Source organism: Sceloporus occidentalis, unplaced genomic scaffold (genome assembly GCF_023333645.1).
Source record: "Sceloporus occidentalis isolate IW3139 unplaced genomic scaffold, rSceOcc1.0.p SCAF_6, whole genome shotgun sequence".
Classification (NCBI taxonomy): Eukaryota; Metazoa; Chordata; class Lepidosauria; order Squamata; family Phrynosomatidae; genus Sceloporus; species Sceloporus occidentalis.
The window spans coordinates 106444204-106466874 of record NW_028316986.1 but is presented as its reverse complement, the minus strand read 5'-3'; the positions used below and the strand labels follow the sequence as shown (position 1 = coordinate 106466874).

General features: G+C 41.2%; 2 protein-coding genes across 4 annotated transcripts in view; one reads left to right on the top strand and one right to left on the bottom strand.

Moving 5' to 3' along the window:
* The window catches only part of NR2E1 (nuclear receptor subfamily 2 group E member 1), a 45473-nt gene extending 42658 nt beyond the window's left edge, over window positions 1-2815 (top strand). For both annotated transcript variants that reach the window (XM_089530627.1, XM_089530626.1), the window contains one exon: window positions 1449-2815. In XM_089530627.1, coding sequence (XP_089386753.1) covers window positions 1449-1611 — 163 coding nt within the window. In that variant the 3' untranslated portion in view covers window positions 1612-2815. The remainder of the gene's footprint in view (window positions 1-1448) is intronic.
* An 822-nt stretch (window positions 2816-3637) lies between these two features.
* Window positions 3638-22671, bottom strand: part of SNX3 (sorting nexin 3) — a 33693-nt gene continuing 14659 nt past the window's right edge. For both annotated transcript variants that reach the window (XM_089530630.1, XM_089530629.1), the window contains exons 2-4: window positions 7158-7253; window positions 6624-6748; window positions 3638-4319 (exon numbers count right to left, since the gene is read on the bottom strand). In XM_089530630.1, coding sequence (XP_089386756.1) covers window positions 4214-4319; window positions 6624-6748; window positions 7158-7253 — 327 coding nt within the window. In that variant the 3' untranslated portion in view covers window positions 3638-4213. The remainder of the gene's footprint in view (window positions 4320-6623; window positions 6749-7157; window positions 7254-22671) is intronic.

Sequence of the window (22671 nt, the reverse complement as noted above, 5' to 3'; positions counted from 1 at the left end):
AAAAACAGGGCTGGGGAATGAATGCCTTCCAAATCTTTTGGATTTCAACTTCCAGAAGTCCCATTCACTATAGTTAATGGTAAAGGATGATGCGAGTTTTTGTCCAAAACATCTGGGGGGCCCAAGGTTCCTTGTCCCTGATATTTTGAGTCAGACCCAGGGTTTGTCTTCTGATGAATAAAAGTAAATCTGCTGGATTTTGGGGGTCCCCTATCTGCCTATAGTACAGATTACCCTATTCAGTAGCACTCTCCACCATCTGTATTAGCACTTTCAGGGGGTTGATGTTAGTTGTGCGTGCCTAAATCTGGATCCAACCAATGATTTTAAAAACAGTATTTTTTTCATAAGTAACAGAGGTTTTAAAAGTTGTTTTTTCCCCTTTTACTTTCAAATAATTAGCACTTTTAAGACACATGCTTTTGTTTGGTTAGAGTAGACGTGGGAATCACGAAGTCTTCCAGATATTGGACTGCATCTTTCAGCACCTGTAGCCAGAAAAACTGGGAGCTGGAGTCCAATAGGACCTTGAGGACTGCATGACTCCCCATGCCTGTATTAAGAGATATTGCTATAGTTTGTAATTTTATTCTTGCTGGCCTCTAGATTTATGTATGTGATTTTGAGCTACATCTGATTATTTGTCCCAACAAGACAATTACCAAATCACAGGCATTTGTCAAGTCAACACTTATGTAAGTCCCATTGATTCAACTGATATACTCTAGTTAAGAGGAGCACTTGGATTTGGCCCCAAATATTTAGAATTTAAACTGACAGAGAAGGGAGAGTATATAATTAAAGAGCTTGATTAATCCCAAGTTAAGTTCTTAAAGCTCATATTGATTTGAAATGCAAATATTTCTTAACATCTGATCTAACAATCTAACAATGACTCTAACCTTTACCCCCAGAATGGCCAAAAGGTACATGAGGATCAACTGGTAGAACCAGCAAATCTTTGATTCCTAGTTGTTTTAAGTATAGAAGGAGCAGAAATGGATTTAGGGAGAAAGGACTGTGAGCATAGCTGTGGCACTCAAATCAAATTCTTAACTGTGCTAAGACACAGCCATTTTAAAATTTAAAATGTATCACCATATTCTAGGTTTTAGTTCTAATAAAAATATCCACACATAGCTGTCTTGCCTTGCAGTACTCCGACCTGATGGGCAAAGTGTGATCCTCCAGATATTGAATTATATCTGTCAACCCTAGTCAGCTTAGCCAATGGTGAGGAATGCTGTGAACTGTAGTCCAAGAACATCTGGTGGGCAACAGTTGCTTACTCCTACCATTCTAAGGCTAGCTCCATGATTTAGATCAGTTTTTAGATGCCAAAGGAAGCTAATTGGTTGATATTCTGTTTGCCTTCATCTAGGCAACTGCTAAAAAATATTAATGGTCTGACCAGTTCTTGTATTATAATATTCTTGTTTATTTTCTAGGTACCCCACACAGCCCTGTCGTTTTGGGAAACTCTTGTTGCTTTTGCCAGCTTTGCGCTCCATTAGCCCCTCAACAATAGAAGAAGTCTTTTTCAAAAAAACCATTGGGAATGTGCCAATTACAAGACTGCTTTCAGATATGTACAAATCCAGTGACATATAGACAGACCTGAAGAGGAGGACAAAAATCAGGTTGAAAATTTCTGAAGAACTTTTTATCAGTGAAGAACAAGCCTGAACTCACTGACTCGACAAGAAGCTGAAGCCTCGAAACATTTAACCTATTGACAAAATAAAACTCAATAGATACAATTCTGCAGCTTTGAACAAACCAATCTGAGACCCTGGTTAAAGTACTGAGTTCCAAAACTGCTGTGGTCTAAACTTGGCAGCTGCTTCTCTTGTAGCAATTTGGTTGAACCAATCGAGTTGTCATTCATAGTTAACAAAAGGCTGTACTAGTCTGTATAGCTGGCAGATTTGACAAAATAAAGAAGGTATTTTAGGGTGGTTTTTTGTCATACTTTGGAAAAATGGATAACCAAACATCATTCTGTTGTCATGTGTCATGAGGTGGCCTTCAAAATATATTTTTCCTTTCAAAATACTTTGTTGGTGAATCCTTTTTATAAGGGGGCAACACTGAATACCAGGTTATTAAAACATGTACTTCAGTTCTAACATATAATAAAAGTGGCCTTGGATTTTTAAGAAGAGGAGTATTACTTTTGGATTCAATAGGCCATACCATACGGTTCAAAAATAAATACATAAAGCAACAAACTTCCCATGTAAGTCTTGACAATGCTTCAGTTCAGTTTAGCATCTCAGACAGAAGAGCTTTAAAAAAGTTTTTTAATCACTTGTTAAGTGAAGACTAAACAGCAAAACCAAATAAAAGAAAATGGAGGATGGAGTAAACTGATTGCTGTCCCACTGGCATAGTGCTGAAACCAAAGGCAATGGGGTCCAAACTCTTTGTCAATGAGATGTATAAGAAGGTACCTAACTACAATAAGCAGCTTGAAGTCTTACAAAAGATGGAAAGGCTGATTAATCAGTACAAACCTAATCATTTTTATGGCTCTAGTGGCTTTTAGAAAATTCCAGGTTCTGATAAAAGCCTTTCTCTCTCGTATCCCTTCCCACTTGCCCACCTAGTCCCACAAAAAAAGTATTATGAGCTGCTTAATTTGACGAGACTTATCAAAAATGTAGGAGAAAATAAAAGATAACTGCTGTACTTTTCAAGTTTTTATTTGTTTTAGGAACTAGCACTGAGGAAAGAGAATCAGCACTTGAAGTATCATAGAATGAGTAAAACTTCTCTTGTACAAAAGTGGATTAACTGATCTGTGAAGTTAAGGTTGTACTCATTGTATTTACAAAAATAAAAATATATTAAATATATATGATAGTATGGTCTTTCATTAAATGTTGTTTTCCACTGATGCTTGCCATTGCCTGCTGATATAATTCCTCTGAACAAAAACATTAACAAAACAGCCAGTTGCTGCTGTTCATTTTCTCTGTGAGCATGGTAAGATCTGTATGCATTTTTTGTCTTCAAAATAGGATCCAGTACTACAATAATTTCCAATACATTTCATGCCAAGTAAAGTTGTCTTATTTATGGGTTAAAAGAGACTTCTTTCCCTTCAAATGGGCAGACAATCAGCTGACTGCATAATGAAAACATTTGACTCTAAAGTAAGCTTGCTGAAGTTCTGCCAGATTCCAATGGAGTGAGAATTGTATGCCGTCCTACTTAACTTGCTCATGTTTTCAATATAATCAGTTCCATCTTCTTCCACTTGTAGATACAAAGACCTTCTAGATTCTGCATGGGGAGACTGAGCATGAAGTTCCACCCCGGCTCCATCTCTGCTTCCCATGTGTCAGTAGCGTTTCAGGAAGCCTAGGGCAAGATGTACCCAACTATGCTCCTATAATCTGAAAGGACAAAACAAGTTCATCCTCTGGCACCTACACATTCAAAAACACATAGGACTGTAGCGTATCAGAAGAGATATTTAGCACTTGAAAATGAAGGGAGGCAAATCCTTTCAGAAATATTAACCTGAATGAGAGGAAGTGCACCAGGCTTGCAGTATCAGCAGGGAAACATTTGTCAAGAGGTAATTCAAACTGACTGTTCCCATTCCCCCACAGCAATAAAGACACATAACTGCATTTTTATTTTTTTATTTCAAAACAACTTAGACAAATGATCTTAGTATACAAATCTGATTTTTTTACACAATATAAAGATAGTTCCCTCACTGCTTTTCAGTACAAAGGTTTGTTTGTTTTTTCAGCCTGAAGGATACAACTACAGAAGTGCTCATATTCACAAGGGGTATTGAAAACAATGCACCATGTTAGTCACCAAATTGCAGATTGAATACTAGTTATTTTACAGAGACATTCTAGTGTTTTAATCAAATAAAAGTGAACGTGCAACACCAGAACAGTGCAAGTTCAAGTAAGGCCAAGTCAGTAATCACCACAAGGTCATTGCAAAGGAAAACAAAGAGTTTCAAAATATTTAGAGTCTTAAAAGCCATTTAATCAGAAGTCTGAGAGCAGATTTACCTAGAGTTCTTTAATGCCATAAAATGAATGCAAAGATCAAGCAGTGCCTTTAGTATACCGAAGGCTTCTTGTGCCAGTTTGTCTGCAGCATGCTAAAACCTTAAACTACAAATCTTAGACCAAGTAAATTAATCACTAACATTTATGCCAGTTAAAGTGTTGTGCAGCATTCAAGCGTGTCTTATTTTGGAAGGTGTGTAGCTTTTGTCTATTACTTCATCTTGCAAGAACATATGAAGACAGCGTTCATTCTGTGCCAGAGGGTGGCCAGCAACTCTAGAAAATGAAAATTGAACAAGAAATTTTTCAATTTTAAGTATCTTCAGCAACATAAATTCCTAGGAAAATGACCATGTTGTCATCAACTTGCTTCTAGGAATGCCAAAATCATAACACATGGCTACCCATCAACTAAATTTTTCACTTTTCCTTCTTCTCTATACAGGCATAGGGGATCTCCAATTGTATCTGGTGGTGCTACAAGTGTAACAAGTTCACTGACCCTTTGCTTTCAAGAATAGCAGATATGCCAACTATTGCTAAGTCAACACCCCTCTTTATCAAAGAAGGTACAAACTACTCTAAGCAGGTACAGAATTCTGTCACATACTCCCTTATCATCATCATATGCTTTGTTCAGTATGGGTTTTCTGAAGTAGTTTCCCCCATAGAGAACAGAACACAAAATACACCAGCCATTTAGAACTTTTTAGCATATCCTTCCATGGAAATAGCTCGCCCCTGCAAATGGCTCACCCCTTGATCAGGAGAGAACAAAGTACTGTCTGCAGATCACTTGTAGCACCCAGTCCCCTTTGGGATGGTAGTGATTTGTCACTAAAATTTGGAAGCAATTCACAAAGTCTCAGCTACAACGAGGACAAAAGTGGGATTTACTTCTGGAGAATGGCAGGGACTTCTGAACCTGGGAAGTAGAAGCTGTGGTGCAGCAACTTCTGGGCAGAGATGGTGTGGCTGCTTTGCTTTCCACCCGCTCATTACCAGGGCTGCTATACTGGCAATGAGTTAGTCCTACTGCACTCTGCACATGCAGATAGAGAACTTCTGCCCAGCGGTGGCAGCATCTCCGCTAAAACATCTGCAAAGGTTAGCAGACAGTCTTGCTCCATGTTGAAAGCTGTCTTCCAAGTCTTCCATGCCAAGGCAGACCACATTTGCCAGGCTCTGTAATTCATATTCCTTTAACTAGAGGAAATCTGCAACATTTTAAGCCTACACTCAACACTATTGAGCTTCATTTACAAACTTATTTCAGATAACATCAGGATAGTATTCCAGCAGAATGAGAGGTCTGGCAGGAGAGAGTACTACAGCAGTGTGAGGCCTCCTCTCTCTTTTATATTGGGTATATTCTAAGCATTGGCCCTAAGATCCAGCCTAACTGCACTGATCCTGGACAACTGCAACAAAATCATCTTAGTGCCATTAAGGTGACCACCATGTCCAAAACAGCTCTCTTCATATGAATGAGATGGGTGTTACAGAAAATTATTCCAATCTGGCATCACTGATCATATATCAGTGGAGTCAAAATGGGAGGCAGTCAGCAAGAGTCATCTCATATATAAATCTAGAGAGAACTGGGTAGTGGCAGAACTGTCTGCTTTTAGCAACACAGCACCACTTTGATTCATACCTTGATTTGGATTTGTTTTTTAGGTTCCAGTAGACAGGGAAAGAAAGTACTCAGTAAATGCAGAGCCCAATGCCTGCTTAATTTTCATCATTTGGTTTTCTTTCTGGATTCAAAAGCTGGAGGCAGAGTGCATTTGAACTACTAGATGTTTTAGCCTACAAGTCTCATTGATCCGAGCCAGCATTGTAAAGGATTATGAAAGTTGTAGTCCAGAAAATCTGGAAGATCAAAGGCTCTCCAACCTTTACGCTACAGGGAATTGTTAAAAAGGTGGAATGATCTGCCTGTTCCTTTTCTCTGCCAACCTGAATTTGAGCATCTGACCTGACCACTTTGGTCAACATATGCCAATAGCCAGTTTGATAATTTAGTGGCAGTCATCTCAGCCAAGCTGCATCCAGATTGTAAAGATTGTAAAGATAAGCACGACTTTCCTGCAACCCACTTAGCCTTCAGAATTACATATGCAAGTACATTCCACAGCCTGAAAAGCACATGCTTGTAGCAAGAGATGATAGCCAAATTGTTCTGATGAAATGTACATCCCTCCCCCTCCCACCCTTATTTGCACGATTCTATCTTTACATGCTATAATTTCAGCAATTTGCATAAATTAAGAAACAAAACCCAGGTCACTACAAATACTTCAGTCACTGCAGCAAGTGTTAGGCATCTGTACACTGTTCAGCTTGGATATTAACAATGTTCAAGCAGCTCAACCCGAAAAGTGATTCAGAAGTATTCTGAGCTCAGCTGTGCACGTCTACTGACCACAAAAAGATTACTGAATGATACATGTCGGCATGTTACATATAATCAGGTATCTGTTAGCACTAATACTAGGACCTTTGTCAGACCCATAATCATACATTCTGTTATTTGGGTTTCTGCACAATACAAGAAAACAAAAGTCTCCCACTTACTTGTTTATGAATTGTTCAAGCCCTTGCTTCCTTTCCTCAATGAAGGAATCATCAAATATCCCGTCATCTCCTCTAAAAGGCAACTGGCGGAGAAAAGCCTTTCCAGGCAAGGGTGGTACAACAACCTAAGGGATAGTTAACATTTCAGGTCCTAGCTCCATTTTGCAGAAAGCAGAGGGCATGGTTGTCAACACACACACACACACAATGAATAAATGAATGTACTTAACTATGCCTGGGCGGCACCTCAGGGAAATGCGTTTTTTTGCTTCTACAGTTCTCAGAATCTTTTACCAGCATGGCTACTTTTCTTGGGACTATATCTCTTCCTTCAGAAGATGACACTCCAGATACACTGTCAAATTCATATGGACCCCTCCCTTCACTATCTGAAGCTTAAACACAGCTGTGTGGATGCAGAACAATTTGTACTGCATGTGCTCCAACTATAATAAATTTCAGCACCAAATTGGCAATCCTTTTCACCACAAAGCCATTTAGCATTTTGCATCTCAGAAAACATTCCTGACTTACCTTACTCTCTCTTTCTAGTTCACTTCGAAGCCATTCAAAATCACTGTATCTCCTTCTGACACAAGATTCCTTCAATTTGAAGATGGGAAGGTTTGTCTGAAAGAAAGATGTTCCACCACTTGTCAGATCACCTGACTAAAGAATACAGTTGTGATATTAATGGGCTTGGTTATGTTGTGGCTATACTGTTCCTTCAGGATATTGCACTCCAGATGCACTTCATTCATTACATGGGAGGGACTGCAAGGGGTAATTTTTAATCCAGTTATGAGGATCTACAATGGACTTTATTGCCCTAGCTCTAATGGCTGTGCACTAGAGGCAGAACAATTGTCTCACTGCAGGATGATGAAAATTGTATATTCAAACACAGACAGACAATTCTGTCACCAGTGTTTTGCATCTCACTCCATAGTATAATAAGAGGGCTATATGTTTTGCATTCTTGGCTTAGTGGCAACAGGCCACATGGATCTAACAAAGACAACATTGTTCCAATGCAAAGGTGAAATTTCCTCAACACCATGAAACAGGAGTTCTAATGAGCTCCATTTTGTGTTGACTGGACTCACTGCACATCTTTCTCTTCACTGTCTCTCTGCTGTTGTTCCTGCAATTGCATGGTCACTTAGAAAGTTTCCTGGAAAGCCAGAACACCTGAGGTATTTTTTTTTTTGGGGGGGGGGGGCAGCACATAAGAGCCATCAACTGCCCAGTAATTTCCTCATTCCAGAGGTCAACTTGAGCTTCAACAAGACTGCTAGTCATGAAAACAAGCAATTTGCCAGAGCAGTTACAAATCCAACCAGACTCATCAGTTTGAAGGCACATAAAAGGTTTCCCACCACTAGGACTAGAAACCTTAGCAAACTCACACCCTGTTAAGTAGTTAATAATAGATTCTCAAATTCTCACAGATCACCATCCTTTGGTATGAGTGGAGTCGTATAACAGTATGATATATATACCCATGGTTGTCATGGAGGCCAAAAACTTGCAAGCTCCTCGGGGATACTAAAATCTTCCAGAACAGTCTTGTAAAACCCAAAGCCCTACCTGAGACCCACTAGCACTGGTAGCAAAAACTGCCAGGCAGTAAAACATGTAGCTATATTGAATTGTATGGCAAGACACAGCTAGGCCACACCATACCAAACAGGAGGGTGGACAGTTATCAGAAATACTAATTTCTGTCTCAGTGATCCACCATCAGGAACACAAAGTCAAATGTTAGATGACTGCCAGCAAAGTACCTTGACAGAAATGTGATCACTTCGCTTTTCCCTTCTCAACCAGCATTATCTTTATTACTGATACATAAGGAAAGAACATTTGTACATTTTAACTTTACTCTCCTCCTCTGGATTTCCCTCAGAGACCACAGTGGCCAAACTGGGGCTTCACAGCATTTATAAGCCCTGGAGGGCTGTTGCCAAGATGTTACTGACTAAAAGAAGCATAAATGCTGATAGTTTTAACAACAACAACATTTATTTTTTACCTGCCTCTTCAAGGCAGGGATGTTGTTGTTGTATTCCTCCAAGTCATTTTTTATTTATGGTGACTCTAAAGTGAACCTATCCTAGGGTTTTCTTGGCAGGTTTCTTCAGAGAGGGTTTGCCATTGTCATCCTCTGAGGCTGAGAGAGTGTGATTTGCCCAAGGTCACCCAGTGTTTGTTTTTTAAACCAAGTGGGGAATCAAGCGGGGAATCAAACCCTGATTGCCAGAGTCGTAGTCAAACCACTACACCACACTGGTACTTGAGGTGGGGTACAACATAGATTAAAACACATAAAACCATTAATACACATAAACATAGGACACTTTAAAATAATCCAACATAAAATTAAAAATATACCTTTTTAAAAATTAGTTTAAAATTGGCTGGGTAGGCCTGCTAGAAGAGATACGGTAGGTCTTTAATGCTGTTATGAATTCGGACAACATGTTTAGCTGCTGAATCTCTCCTGGCAGGTTATTCCACAGTCTAGGGACAGCTAATGAAAATATCCTCTGGGTAACAGCTGCCATTCTTGACCTGGCCAGTTGAAGTAAATGTCCCTCAGAGGGCCAGTGTTCAGGCAGGATTATACTAGAGGAGGCTATCCCATAGGTAACCTGGACCCAAATCATATAGGGCTTCAAAGGTAATAACCAACACTGCGCAGAAATGAATTGGTAGCCAGTGGAGTGATTTTAATACTAATATGGTATGCTCACTCTTAGATGTAACCGTGATCAATATGTCTGATGTGTTTTGAACTAACTGAAGTTTCCACACTTGGTACAAAGGCTGCCCAATGTAGCGCACATTGTAAAAGTCCCACCATCTTTAGGTCTTTCAATTCTAGCAGGGGGCACAGCTGGCTTATCAGCCAAAGCTGATAATAAGCACTTCATCTATCTGGGCTGACAGAAACACTACTAAGCTGTGAACACAATCTTTCGCAGGGGGAGTGTAAACCCATCCAAAACTGGTTGACAGACCTCCAACCCCACTATAGAACACGTAATAGCACCTCTGTTGACTGGATTCAGTTTCAGTTTGCTTGTCTTCATCCAGCCTATTACTTTTTCCAGGCATTCATTCAGAGGAAATACACTATCAGTGAGGCTGTTTTTGAAGGTATGTACTTACATTTGGGTGTCATCAGCATGTTTTAGGTGCATCACAGCATTCAAATACCTCATCTTCCTATCTCCATGGCTCATGCATTGTTATCCACACAAAATGATAGTAGCCAGACCTTCAAACATACCCAGGCCTTTACAGCTTTTATTTTATGGCCAGTGGAGGGTATGCACTCGATCCTTGATTGCAAAACCTCCCAGCTTTTCTTCCAACTTGTAATGGCATCTGAGTTTGGGAAAGTTAATTTTCTGGGCAACAGCTCCCATAATCTCCAGCCAGCATGTGTATACTCATAAACCGCAGCCAATTCCAGCTCCCAACACTATGTGCATGACACATATGCTGGTTGCATTTTTGCATAACTTAAAGCAACCTTCGATTTAAGAAGCAACCCAAGGATTCACCCATGTGCTACTGATGACAAGATAAAACAGTGATATGCATCTATTTCTGGAGCATGCCTCTGTGTGTGTGTGCTCACGCGCGCACACCTTAAAGCTGCCTGTCTACTTATGGCAACTCCCTCAATTTCAAAGGGTTTTCTAAGGCTAGGAGCTTATTACAATCCATTGCAAGATCTGTTTCCCATTCCCCTCTTTATGGGAAGGCTTATAATGGAAAGGCTTGAGAAACCACAGTTTAGTGGTAAATCTCATGGTATTTTAATAACATACAGCAATACCTGTACGTATAGAGTGTGAAACCCAACTCAGGGAGAATTAAGAAGGCACTTGTATTTTTCCCAGAGAAGCACAACACAGCTCATTGTATTAATGTCTTAAAAGAAAAATACACCTATAAGAAGTCCCTTTATGCTAGAAGTCATGCTTAAAAGATGTAGGCTTTTGTGAAAGTATTTTTATCCTAGCTAGGGAACACCACTATACAGTCCCCCTCTGCGCTCAGGCTAAATATTCCCAGGAAAAAAGCCAGTGGATTATTGCTCTCTGATTTCACCTTTTGGCTTTTCAGCAAAGTTCAGCCTTTCAAATTAAGTCAGTGTAAGTGTCTAAAGCCTGTATGGTTTTCGTGTTTTCTGCAGAGGAGATTTTACCTTTAACATTCCATTCTCTCAAGTTACCTAATCCTTCTTGTTAACTGCTCTTTTATTCAGTAAATTAAGATCAAGTCCTGAAAGAAGTGTCTCAGAAATTCTTATTTTACATTACGGAAGCCTATAAAAGTTAATCTCTAAGCAACATACAAGGTTTAAAAGTACAGTGTTGGGTAAAGTAAGCTTAGCTGGTACTTGTACCCCTCCATCTCCCCCCTTTGAACATTTGACACAATCATGCTTCTACTCTAACACATTTGGAGCTTCCAGTATTTCAGAGCAGCTTCCTGTTCAGACCTAAGATACTTCAGGACAACTGCTTGAAGACACTTGCAAAGATCTGAGATTCTCAAGGCTGACTAGCATTTCAGTTGCATACCTTGAGAGACTATTTCCAACATTTTAAACTGACCTCTCTGTTGTTGTGTGCCTCCAAGTCATTTTTGATTTGTGGTCACTCTCTAATAGGATTTTCTTGGCAAGTTTCTTCGGAGGGGGTTTACCATTGCCATCATCTGAGGCTAAGAGTATGTAACTTGTCCAAAGTCATCCAGCGGGTTTTTATGCTCAAGTGTGAGTTGCAAATTCATTCTAGTTGTTACATTCATTTTTTACAATTACAGTCAGCTCTCCATTCTCATGGAGGGGTGTCCTCCATTAACTTGCAGGCATGCGCCCCATTCAAACCTATGGGGCTTGAATACTGGCAAGTCTCAATTTTCACGCGTGTGTGTGTGTCTGGAATGGATCCCCTGTGAAAACAGAGGACCAACTGTACTTTCAATCCCAGTGGCATCATCAGACTGAAAGTACTGGGAAATCTAGAACTGAGCATCTGAGAAAGCTGATACTCAAGACTCTGACAAAACAAGACAGCTAAATGACATTAGTGAGACATTTTAACTGGGAAACGAACAACTGATTTTGGCCAGGTAACTGGGTAGATCAACTGCTAAAGCTACCCCTGTGGCATGCAACCAGCTACTTTCAAGGGCAAAAAAGGTACAGTACAGCTTCTTACATCTGTCCATTTTCTGCCTATCAGAAAGACCCATATGCTGGGACATAAGCACAGAGAAGCTTGGTCCAGGTAACTGAATTCTGTTTATGCTGAAAGGGACTTTCGTTCCTCCACAACTTGCATAGACTTCAAGTGTGCTGGACAGAGCAATCTGACTCTCCACTAATCTTCTCAATTACATATGGCAGTGGTTCTTAAATAGTGGGGTGGACCCCCCCATGGAGAGGCATAAGAGTTGCTGGGGGGGGGGCACAAGACTTGGAGGCCCTCTTCCCAAATTCCTCCTCCGCCACTCAAACTTATAAGCTGTTGAAATGCATTGAGTTAAAATAATGAATTTACTTAAAAAAAATCTAATTTGAATGATGTTACAGTCACCCCGCCCCTTAGGCGGGGGATCGCTTCCAGATCCCCCCATGTAAGGGGAATTGAGTGTATGCTTAAATCTCATTAAGGACAATGGGGTACGCTCCCACAGCATACTATTGTTTCTATTAGAGGTTGCCTTCCGTGTGAGCTCAAGCCCGCGGAAGGGGCGGGCCAACTGTATTTCCTTATAAACTGTTAAAATATGAATATACATGATTGTGCAAATGAAAATATGCACACTAAATAAACAAAATATTTGTATTCATGTACTACATTAAATGGGGTATGTGTGCAACATCTGCATGTAGATGTAAAGGGGGGTCCCAAAGAAAAAAAATTGAGTACCACTGACATGTGGCTATTAGGTAACTTATTAATACAAGATTGGGATAAATATAGATTTTATTATGACTAAATGAACTTCTTTCACTTCTGTTGTACACACAATTATGACTTTCACGTCCAATATTTTGGTTGTGGTGGTGGTAATGGTGAATTATGTAGAGTGGGCCCTTGGGGTTTGGTTCCAAGGCTCCCTGTGGATACGAAAATCCGTGGGTGCTCAAGTCCCATTAAATACACTGGCACAGCATAATGTTGTTCCTTATAGAAAATGGCAAAATCAAGATTTGCTCTTTGGAATGTATATATTTTTTCAATATTTTCAAACCATGGATGGTTGAACTTGTGGATAAAAAATCTATGTATATGGAGGGCCGATTATGCAATTCACACTGAAGACAGAAAATGCATTTTTCAGCCTTTGACATGTCATTATCTGTTCCTCCTTTCTTATGACTCTTGGCTCTTTAGACCATAAGCCTCTGGAGAGGGTTCATTCTTAAGTCAGTCATTAGAGCACCTGTGAAAGCATTTTCAAGTATTAACATCCAAACCTCATGCTTTTGTCAAGAGACCTAATCCATCACTAAGCCAGCAACAGAGAATCCTGCATTTAATGCTATGAATACAGAAATACAGTGAAAGAATTGCCAGAGTCAGAGGAATTGTATAGCCAAGAGTTCTATATAGTACTTGAGTTGCTATTCCAAAGAAAAGGAAGTGGATATGCCACCTTTTATTATGCAGACTTCTCATATTACCCCATTTCTACCAATTGAGATATTTTAAACAGGAAAGACTTCACATTTTGATGACCAATTTCTATTTATAATACACCTGCACGCAAAAGATTCCCTGAAATAAGTCTCTCTAGACAAAGCCATTCTGTTACTATAGCAGCAGTTCCAAAGTCACCTCTTTAAGTGGATTTGGTAACTTTAATACAACTCAATCAAGTAAGAGGAACTAAGCACACCCAAAATACTTTACAGTTATGTTATTGGGCAAAATGAATGGAATAAAGAAACAAGCACATCTGGATACACATGACAGATACCGTCACCTAGATATTGTGGAGTTATAGTGCTCTTCTACTGCCTCCTGCTGGCAAATTTCCACTGCCTAACAATATCTGGGCACATTATGAACACACTGGCAATCCCCTGTGGAGATAATAATTGTAAAAGATCCAAAGTTTTCAGTACAGCCTCAGTTTTAAATATGAGAGTGAGCCAAAAACATCTGTTTAACTGCATATGAGCCACTACCTTTTCCCTAAGAAGTAAATTTCCATACAATAAGGAGAGCCCATGTTATGACTGCATGAGTTATGGTATGTATGTTGGGAACATACTACCACCTCAATTACCTAACATGGTTCAGTGACAAGAATGTACTCTACATACAGCAGCCTTCCCTAACATGGGATCTGGATGTGGGATTATAGAAGCTGTAGTCTAACACATCTGGAGCGCACTAATTTGGGGAAAGCTGACAATGTAATATAAACAGAAATGCAAACAAGGACAACCACAAAGCAGATCTCCATTTCAGTATGCTCTGAAAGGTAAGAGAAGACAAAATAAAATTCTAAGTAAGCAACTGAAGTTTTTGCATTCCATTTTCAACAAGCATGCATTCCTCATTTCTTTCCGACTGCTGCTTGTTTTGCATTACTTTCCCTTAAGTCACAAGAGGCATTCAAGTGGAGTAATGAAATATATAGCAACTAGCAGCTGCTTTATTGGTTTTGTAGTTTTGGGAGAAGAAGAATCACAAGGAGAACCAACACTAAAAAGTGACATCTATTTTATAAAGGCTGTAGTGCTGAACTAGGTTATGCAACACATTTTTGAACTATGAAAGAAACATTGGAAAAATCTAGCCCTCAAACATACACCTGTATATACAAGTTGCCATTCTGAATTATTAGAAGTGAAGGGGCATTCAAGCCTAGTATAAGGTAGTTTCATTGATCAGCAATACTATCAGATACTGATAAGGTAGGTTCTCAATTTTGGTGAATGTGTGTTTCTATATCAATAAAGGGGAAAGAGGAATATTTGTTGGAGAACTGATAGGAGGGAAGACTGGTGTATAACTTCAACAGCCTCAGTAAACTAGCTTTTTCAGAGCTGGAGGAAATTAAAAGCTACAGGAGCTAATGGAAAAAACTGCAATGAGAAGCAGATTTACTATCAATATTTATTTCAACCTTACTCAAAGGACCTCAGAGATGGGCAAACTGGACCTCCCATTCATTTCAACAACCCCATGAAGTAGATTAGGATGACTAGTCCAACACTGGACTAGTTGCAACTACTTTGAAAACTTCATGTCCAAGAAGGAATCTGAACCCAGGTCTCATTACTCAATTATTCTGGCTTACAATTAACTATTCTCATGTCCATTTCCACCACCTCCCTCCTGAGAAATTGCCCTCTACATCTTCATATCCTTGAGGCAAAAAAGAATTGGGATCTACAGCAGCTGCTGCTGTTATTATCTGACTTCTGAACTCCAATTTGTGGTGACCTGATCATCATGTTTTCTTGTAAAAGTGATTCAGGACTACAATAAATCAGCAGTTTTATATTAACAACTGGGAGAACAACAAATCAAACTATGTATGGTGCGAAACAGACGGGCATAAAAAGCCTGCTTCCGGGTGTCTTTGGGGCAAGGCGTACAGACGACACACACCTCCAAGGCACCTGGAAACTGGCTTCAAGTTGGGCAGTCACTCACATGTGAGCTGTCTATAGGGTTGACTCTTTGTTGTTGTGTGCCTTCAAGATATTTCCAACTTATGGCAACCCTAAGCCCCTATCATGGGGTTTACACACCACATGCCACTGGAGTGCTTTAAAGCCAGCTTCCCACTACGGCAGGGTGGAAAAACTGGCTTTTTGCCAGCACAAAAATGAACAGCTGTTTGCCACTCCTTTTTCAGCTGGCAAAAAGGTGGATTGGGGCTGTGGTGCACGGTTGCTGTAGCCCCAATCTGGCTTTGTCAGAGGTAGATTGAAATCACCCCTTTGGGACAGATTCTTTCACCCCATATCACACTTAAGATGACAAAAATACTGACCTGTGTAAGTGAATCTGGCTCTCCACACTGGTAAATTTCAAGAGAAAACAAATTCTATGAATTGTGCAACAGAACAATCTACTACTGACCACCAAGCACAATCCATTCTCTTATCTGCCATAAGAATTCATTCCTGGATCTCAAGCAAATTTTTAGTATATCAAAAGCACATATGGGAGTAGATTCTCCTTTAGACAGGCTTTATGAAGTGTGAGGTTACAACCAGAACCTTGAAGTCAGTCAATCAGTCCAGAAATAAACTGGCAGCTACTGAATTTCTTGTAAGAACTGAGCAGTATGCTTGCCCACCTATTTGGCTGCTCTATTCTGTAGCTTCTGAACTGCTTTTATTGGCAGTCCCAAGAAGAGTGTATTACAATACTCTAGCCAACACATGATAGATATCACAAAAGTGAGACAGTTCTTTTCAAGACAAAGCTGTAACTGACACAGCAGCTGAAGAAGCTGCTGCTTGCAACATCCTTCACCTAAGAAGTGAACTGGGTCAAATAACAAACCTCTTGAAAAAGCAGGTAAAATCCCATCCCAGACAAGGAATTCTACAACGCGTCCAACTCTGGATATACCCATTATAAGGAAGCCTTTCAAATCTGAATTAGTTTTAATTTATTCATACCCATCTTTTATTGACCTCCACCAGATTAAACTGCATCCAGATGACTGGTAATATCATGGAATATCTAGAACTACTCAACCACAATCTACCTTACCATATTGGACAGGAAAAGGTATTAAAAGCCCACCTGTAATTTCCCAGCTTTCTCTTCTGTTTAATACAAACATGGGTTGGACATGTTAGAGGACAAATAGAACAAATATCCCACCAACCTTCTTGGATATCAACAACTGAAACTTAGGCGGGTTACAAACCGCCATTTAGTACGTATTCTATACGTACTAGGGTTAGGAAGAGGCAGTGCTTCCGCACCCCCCTAACCCTAGTACGTATAGAATACGTACAAGATGGCGGTGCCCTGTTCATACGGGCGCTGCCATCTTTACGTATCGGACGCTGTGCGTCCGAACATGTCGCGGCGCTAATGACGTCGCGAATGTGCCCCTGGCGCCTCGCTACGTCATTAGGGCGCCGCAAGAAGAAGCTCCATTTTGGAGCTTCTTTTTTGCTCCGTAACAGAGCCGCGCGGTTTGGCTGCGACGGCTCCCTTACGGAGCAAACGGCGGCGGCAGCAGACCACCTCAAAGCGGCGGTCTATAACCCGCCAAAGGGCCCATTCAGACAACACTTTACCCCGGATCAGGAATCGATCCTTGCACGTGAAGTTCATATTGGCCCCGAATCTGTCACAATCCATTTTGAGGCATGCACAAGCAAATGACCTTTAGCCCAGGTCATTCAGAATCGGGGCAAAAGCCATCTCTTTTGAAAAAACCCGGGTTCCGCGAAATATGAACTTGCCCCCGATCATGATCGGGTCAAGTTCAGGGGAGGAATTAAGGTCAGAGGGAGGGCAGAGGGCAAGCATTACCTCCCCTTCATCGGAGGAGGAGGAAGGAGCCAAAGGGTCCCAAGAGACAGAGGAGGACCAGGAGGAGGAAGAAAGAGCCAAAGGGTGCCAGGAGAATTGGGGATGGAGGAGGATGAAGAGCCAGGGGAGAGAAGGGGGCCATGGAGGGCAATCGGGGTAACGGAGCAGGAGGTTCAGGGCAGGTCAGAGGGAGGGCACCGAACGGAGCAAGCCTCTGCTCTCCCATCGGGCAGATTTCTCTTTTTTTAAAAACGTGCATGTTTTTTGCAGCTGGTAGATGGCTATATAGATAGAATGTAATGGAGGAGGAGGGGGAGGAGGAGGAAGGAGCAGAACGAAGGGTCAAGTTCAGGGCAGGTCAGAGGGAGGGCACCGAACAGAGCAAGCCTCTGCTCTCCCATCAGGCAGATTTCTCTTTTTTTTTAATTTTTTAAATTATTTTTTCAGACTATGCACATGATTTTAGCTTTAGGTAGATATATAGATAGATAGAATGTTGCTGGCTGCCTGTTTCCCTTTCATTCCGCCTCCAGCAGCAAGGCACTTTGTAAAGGCATTTGCAAGGCTTTTTTCCTATGCCAATGCTCCAATGCGAATGTTACAAGGGTTGCTCTTTCCAATTTGGCAAACTGATACAGAATGCTTTTGCTACTGTCTGTAAGGAATTCAAGGGTAGCTGAGGTAAAGCAATGTGCATGGCATTCCGAGGTGAGGAATTTATTATTATTATTATTATTATTATTATTATTATTATTATTAGGCATTCTGGAGTGGCAAGGAGAGAGGATGCAGGATGCAGAGATGGATTAGATTGCACTTTGAGGCAAATGGGGCCAAGGGAAGATCCATGATCTGCACTGACCCAAAAGCCCACAGCGCGCGCGCCCACACACACAGAGGAGGTTTTTTAATTTGTTTGCATTTTGGGGTTGAAAACGGAGGCAGGCAGGGGAAGATCCATAACCTGCAGTGACCCAAACCCCCACAACACACACACACACACAGTCACACACACACACACACACACACACACACACACAGAGAGAGAGAGAGGGGAGGTTTTTAAATTTGACAGCATCTGTGCATAGGATACCGGCGCCTGGTTCTTTAAAAAAAAGGAGGGGGGAGCACACTTCCGATGGGCCAATGAGTGCAGGAAATGTCACCTATGATGATCACAGAACTAAATTTGATTGATAGCAACTTTAACCCAATTTCTCCAAGAGGGCATTCAGGATTAAAATACCCTGATTTTGTAGTGAGCACTTGCTTCCGGAGAGATTCGGGGAGGGAGAAACCGAAGCTTCCCAGTTCCCTCCAGCGCAAAAGTGCAAGTGAGAATGGGGCCTTAATCGATTAGAATAGAATCATACATCTCTGCTATAAAACTGGGTCAAGGTAAACATAGTTGCAAAATGGTCCAGGGTTGGAAGCAAAGAGAGCAGAATGTAAAAACTCTTTAATTTTATAGAAAACCTCAACTGGAACAAGATTGTATGAAGATGCAATAATGATGAAAAGGCTTCTTTGGTTCTATGAAACAGGCCTCCAGTCCTTTCTCTCATACCAGGTCTGCCACTTCTAAAGTTAAGTCATGGATTGTACATGCCATTCTGAGAAATGGCCTGGCATTAAGGAGGAGCATCTTACGCTTCAGAGGAAATTGGGAAACCTCTGTGGTCTCTGAACTCAAAGCTCTTAACTCTCTGAACTTACTTCCTGAGTAAAAGCCTGTCACTGCTTCACTATAGCCCTTTCTTCCATCACCTACTGAAGAAGCATGTACCAAATAAAACAAGATCCTTGGAAAGGTGAGGAAGACGACATGCCCTCTCAACCCCTGCCCATCATGGCTGGCTATCCAGGGAGGTGATGCCTTGATGGCATTTCTTAGACATGTCATCAATGCATCCCTTAGAGAAAGTTATGTACCATTTGGCTTAAAGGAAGCGGTTGTTAGACCGCTTCTGAAAAAAACTTCCCTGGACCCCCTAGACAGGAAAAATTATAGGCCTGTTTCCCATCTGCCATTTTTGAGTAAGGTGATCAAGAGGGCTGTCGCTCTTCAGCAACAAGTGGTCTTGGATGAAGCCAATTTTCTAGATCCATTTCAAACTGGCTTCAGAACAGGATATGGGGTGGAGACTGCCATGGTCACCTTAACTGATGACCTTCGTCTAAGCATCGACAGAGGAAGCGTGACCCTGCTGGTGCTATTAGACCTCTCAGTGGCATTTGACACAATAGACCATGACATCCTCTTGGAAGCCTGAGAGAGCTAGGAATTGAAGGCACTGCTTTGCAGTGGTTCTGTTCCTTCCTCTCAGGTAGATTCCAGAGGGTGATGCTCGGGGACAGTTGCTCTTCAAAAAGAGCTGAATTGTGGCGTCCCTCAGGGCGCCATCCTGTCCCCGATGTTATTCAAAATCTATATGAAGCCGTTGGGAGAAATCATCCGTAGACATGGAGTGGAGTGTTATCAGTATGCTGATGACACCCAAATATACTTCTCCATGTCTCGGTCATCAGCAACGATGACAGATGGCATTTCTCCCCTCAATCAATGTCTTGCAGCAGTAATGGACTAGATGAGGGAAAACAAGCTCAAGCTGAATCCAGACAAAACAGAAGTACTTACGGTAGGTGCCCCCAAACCAGATATCGGGCTGAAACCTCCAGTCCTAGAGGGGTTCATACTCTCCTCAAAGGACTGGGTTCACAGCTTAGGGGTGTTTCTCGACTCGTCACTTCAGATGAGAAATCAGGTGAATGCAGCGGTCAAGCGTGCCTCTTATCAGCTCCGACTGATATGTCAGCTGCGCCCTTTCCTGGAGCCGGGTGATACGCACTGGTAACCTCAAGACTTGATTTTTGCAATGCACTCTACATGGGGCTACCCTTGTGCCTAGTCCAGAAGCTTCAACTGGTACAGAATATGGCAGCCAGATTGATTACAGGAACAACTAAGAGTGAATATATTACACCAATATTGAAACCACTCCACTGGCTGCCTATTGGTTTCTGAGCACAGTACAAGGTGTTGGTCATTACCTTTAAAACCCTCCATGGCTTGGGCCCAACCTAAGGGATTGCCTCCTTCCATACAATCCGCCCTGTACCCTCAGATCCTCTGGGAAGAATTTGTTGCAGTCCACGAAGACCAGATTGACAGCGACCTCACAGAGGACTTTTTCTGCAGCCACTCCCACTTTATGGAATGGCCTGCTGGACGGGATCCATCAAATAACCAACCTAGAGACCTTCAAAAAAGCTGTCAAGACGGATCTCTTCCGGCAAGCCTTCCTGGAATAGAACCTGGCCACGTAAAGGTCCCCCTACAGACATATACAAGTGAAGATTCTGCCCACCGTTATTCTATTATTGTGTTTTTGTTTTTAGATTTTGCTGTTTTAAGTTTTAATGGATATAATTGTTTAATCCTTTTTTAAGGGGGGTGTGTGTGGAAACTGTATATATTGTATTTTTTAAAGGTTGTACGCCGCTTTGATTGTGGTAACAAAAAGCAGGATATAAAGTAAAGTTTTATTTATTATTATTTATTAAGAAGCCTGAGCTACCATTTGTTCCCTCCCCATTTTCGTGCAAAGTTCAGTCCTTGAGCCATCCCCTCTGTAATCTGGCAATAGTTTAATCTTTTTCTTTTTTCTGACTGAGGTAGATGTGTTGTTTATGATGCAAAGAATGATTTTTTTTCATTGACTCTGAATAACTTATCTGAAAAAGGAGTTAAACCAATCAGTCTGTCGATTTGGTTATTATGAGCTGTCTCTGAGCTTAAAACCATAGTGAGGGATTATACCTCTTCTCTGTAGTTCACCTTGCTCTTCACAAGTAATAATAATGGTATGTGTCTATAGGGCTGATTCTTTGTTGTTGTGTGCCTTCAAGTCATTTCCAATTTATGGCAACCCTAAGGCCCTATCATGGGGTTTTCTTGGCAAGATTTGTTCAGAGGGGGTTTTGCCAATGCCTTCCCCTAAAGCTGAGAGAGGGCTACTTGCCCAAGGTCACCCAGTGGGTTTCATTGCTGAGCTGGGAATCGAACCCTGGTCTCCAGAGTCATAGTCCAACACTCAAACCCCTATGCCACTAATGTAATATTTGTTTGCTTAGTGGGCATGCTTTGGAAACATTCATTGAAAGAAAGACAAGTGGAAAATACTACAATCAAATCAAATCTATTTGCTACCCCCATTTGGGGAGAGGAGGCCCCTTATATTGACTGCTTGGTCCCATTGTACTTGCAAACATATGTGACAAAGAACATTTCAGGGCCAGAGGCTGATCAACTGGCTGAATAAGTGGACTCCTCAGCATCCACAGTCTGGCAACTAGCTCTCATAATGGATGGATGATGATGAGCATGTGCAAGTATCACACTTCTTCTTTTTTAAAATTAAAGATGCATAACTACAAACATCTATTAACTTTGCAAGTTTAACTATACATAATGCATGCCAAGGGGCCTAAATATCCTAAAGTCACTAGATCCTCTCTGATCTTGGAAACTCATTCTCAGCAAGTCAAAGATTACTGAACTTAGTGGTAATTCATTAGTACTGTACATCCAAATTAACTAAGTCAAGTACAGTGCATTCCGGACTCCCCCGCGTAAAACAAATAATGTGTATGCTCAAGCCCCATTTAAATGAATGGGGCTCGTGCACGCGGCGGCGCAGTGGTGCACGCCCCATTCATGCCTATGGGGCACGCCACCCCTTCCTCTCCGTGCGGCTTTCAGCATATGCTGAAAGCCGCGTAAGCACACCCATGTATGACGTGGGCGGACTGTATATCCAAGCAGGTGACAGGTATTATTTCCACACTAGCCCCACTGACTAGGCCTGGAAGCAATACAGATATAGAACAGCATGGCTATATAAATCTGTAGTGCAGGATCTGATTTGTAAAGTCACTATGGCTTGGAGAGATTGGATAACTATAGTCTTCATATGGTTTGAGATTTAAAAAAGAACAATTAAAGATTCCAAGGAGTACATCAATGTCAACTAGTTTGGGGAGAACTAAGTTCAAATACTCACCCTAGTCATGAAGCTATCCTATGAAGAAGGGTAGATCCAATCATTGTCTTTCAAGCTAGCCTACCTCACAATATGGTTCATAAGGTTAAAATGGTGTAAAAATTATATCACACCTGCCTCTTCAAGAAAATAACTCCATGTCCATTATCAACAATGACTGTTAGGATTTCACCACTCCATCAATAAGCTATTAAACAGATAACTCAAAAATCTAGAAAAACATCAATATTTGTCTAGTTTTGATTCTGCTATCCCATACAAAGAACAGAGGCTGGACTTTCAAAGAAATCAGGGAATTTTGAAAAGTTTCTTTTTGGTTTAATGACAGCCAGTTTAAGTGTTTAAGTACCCTGCTATTTCAGAAGAATACCTCAGTAACAAAGCCTGCATTCACTTTAACAGCACAACACAGCCCACAGCAGCAATGTACAG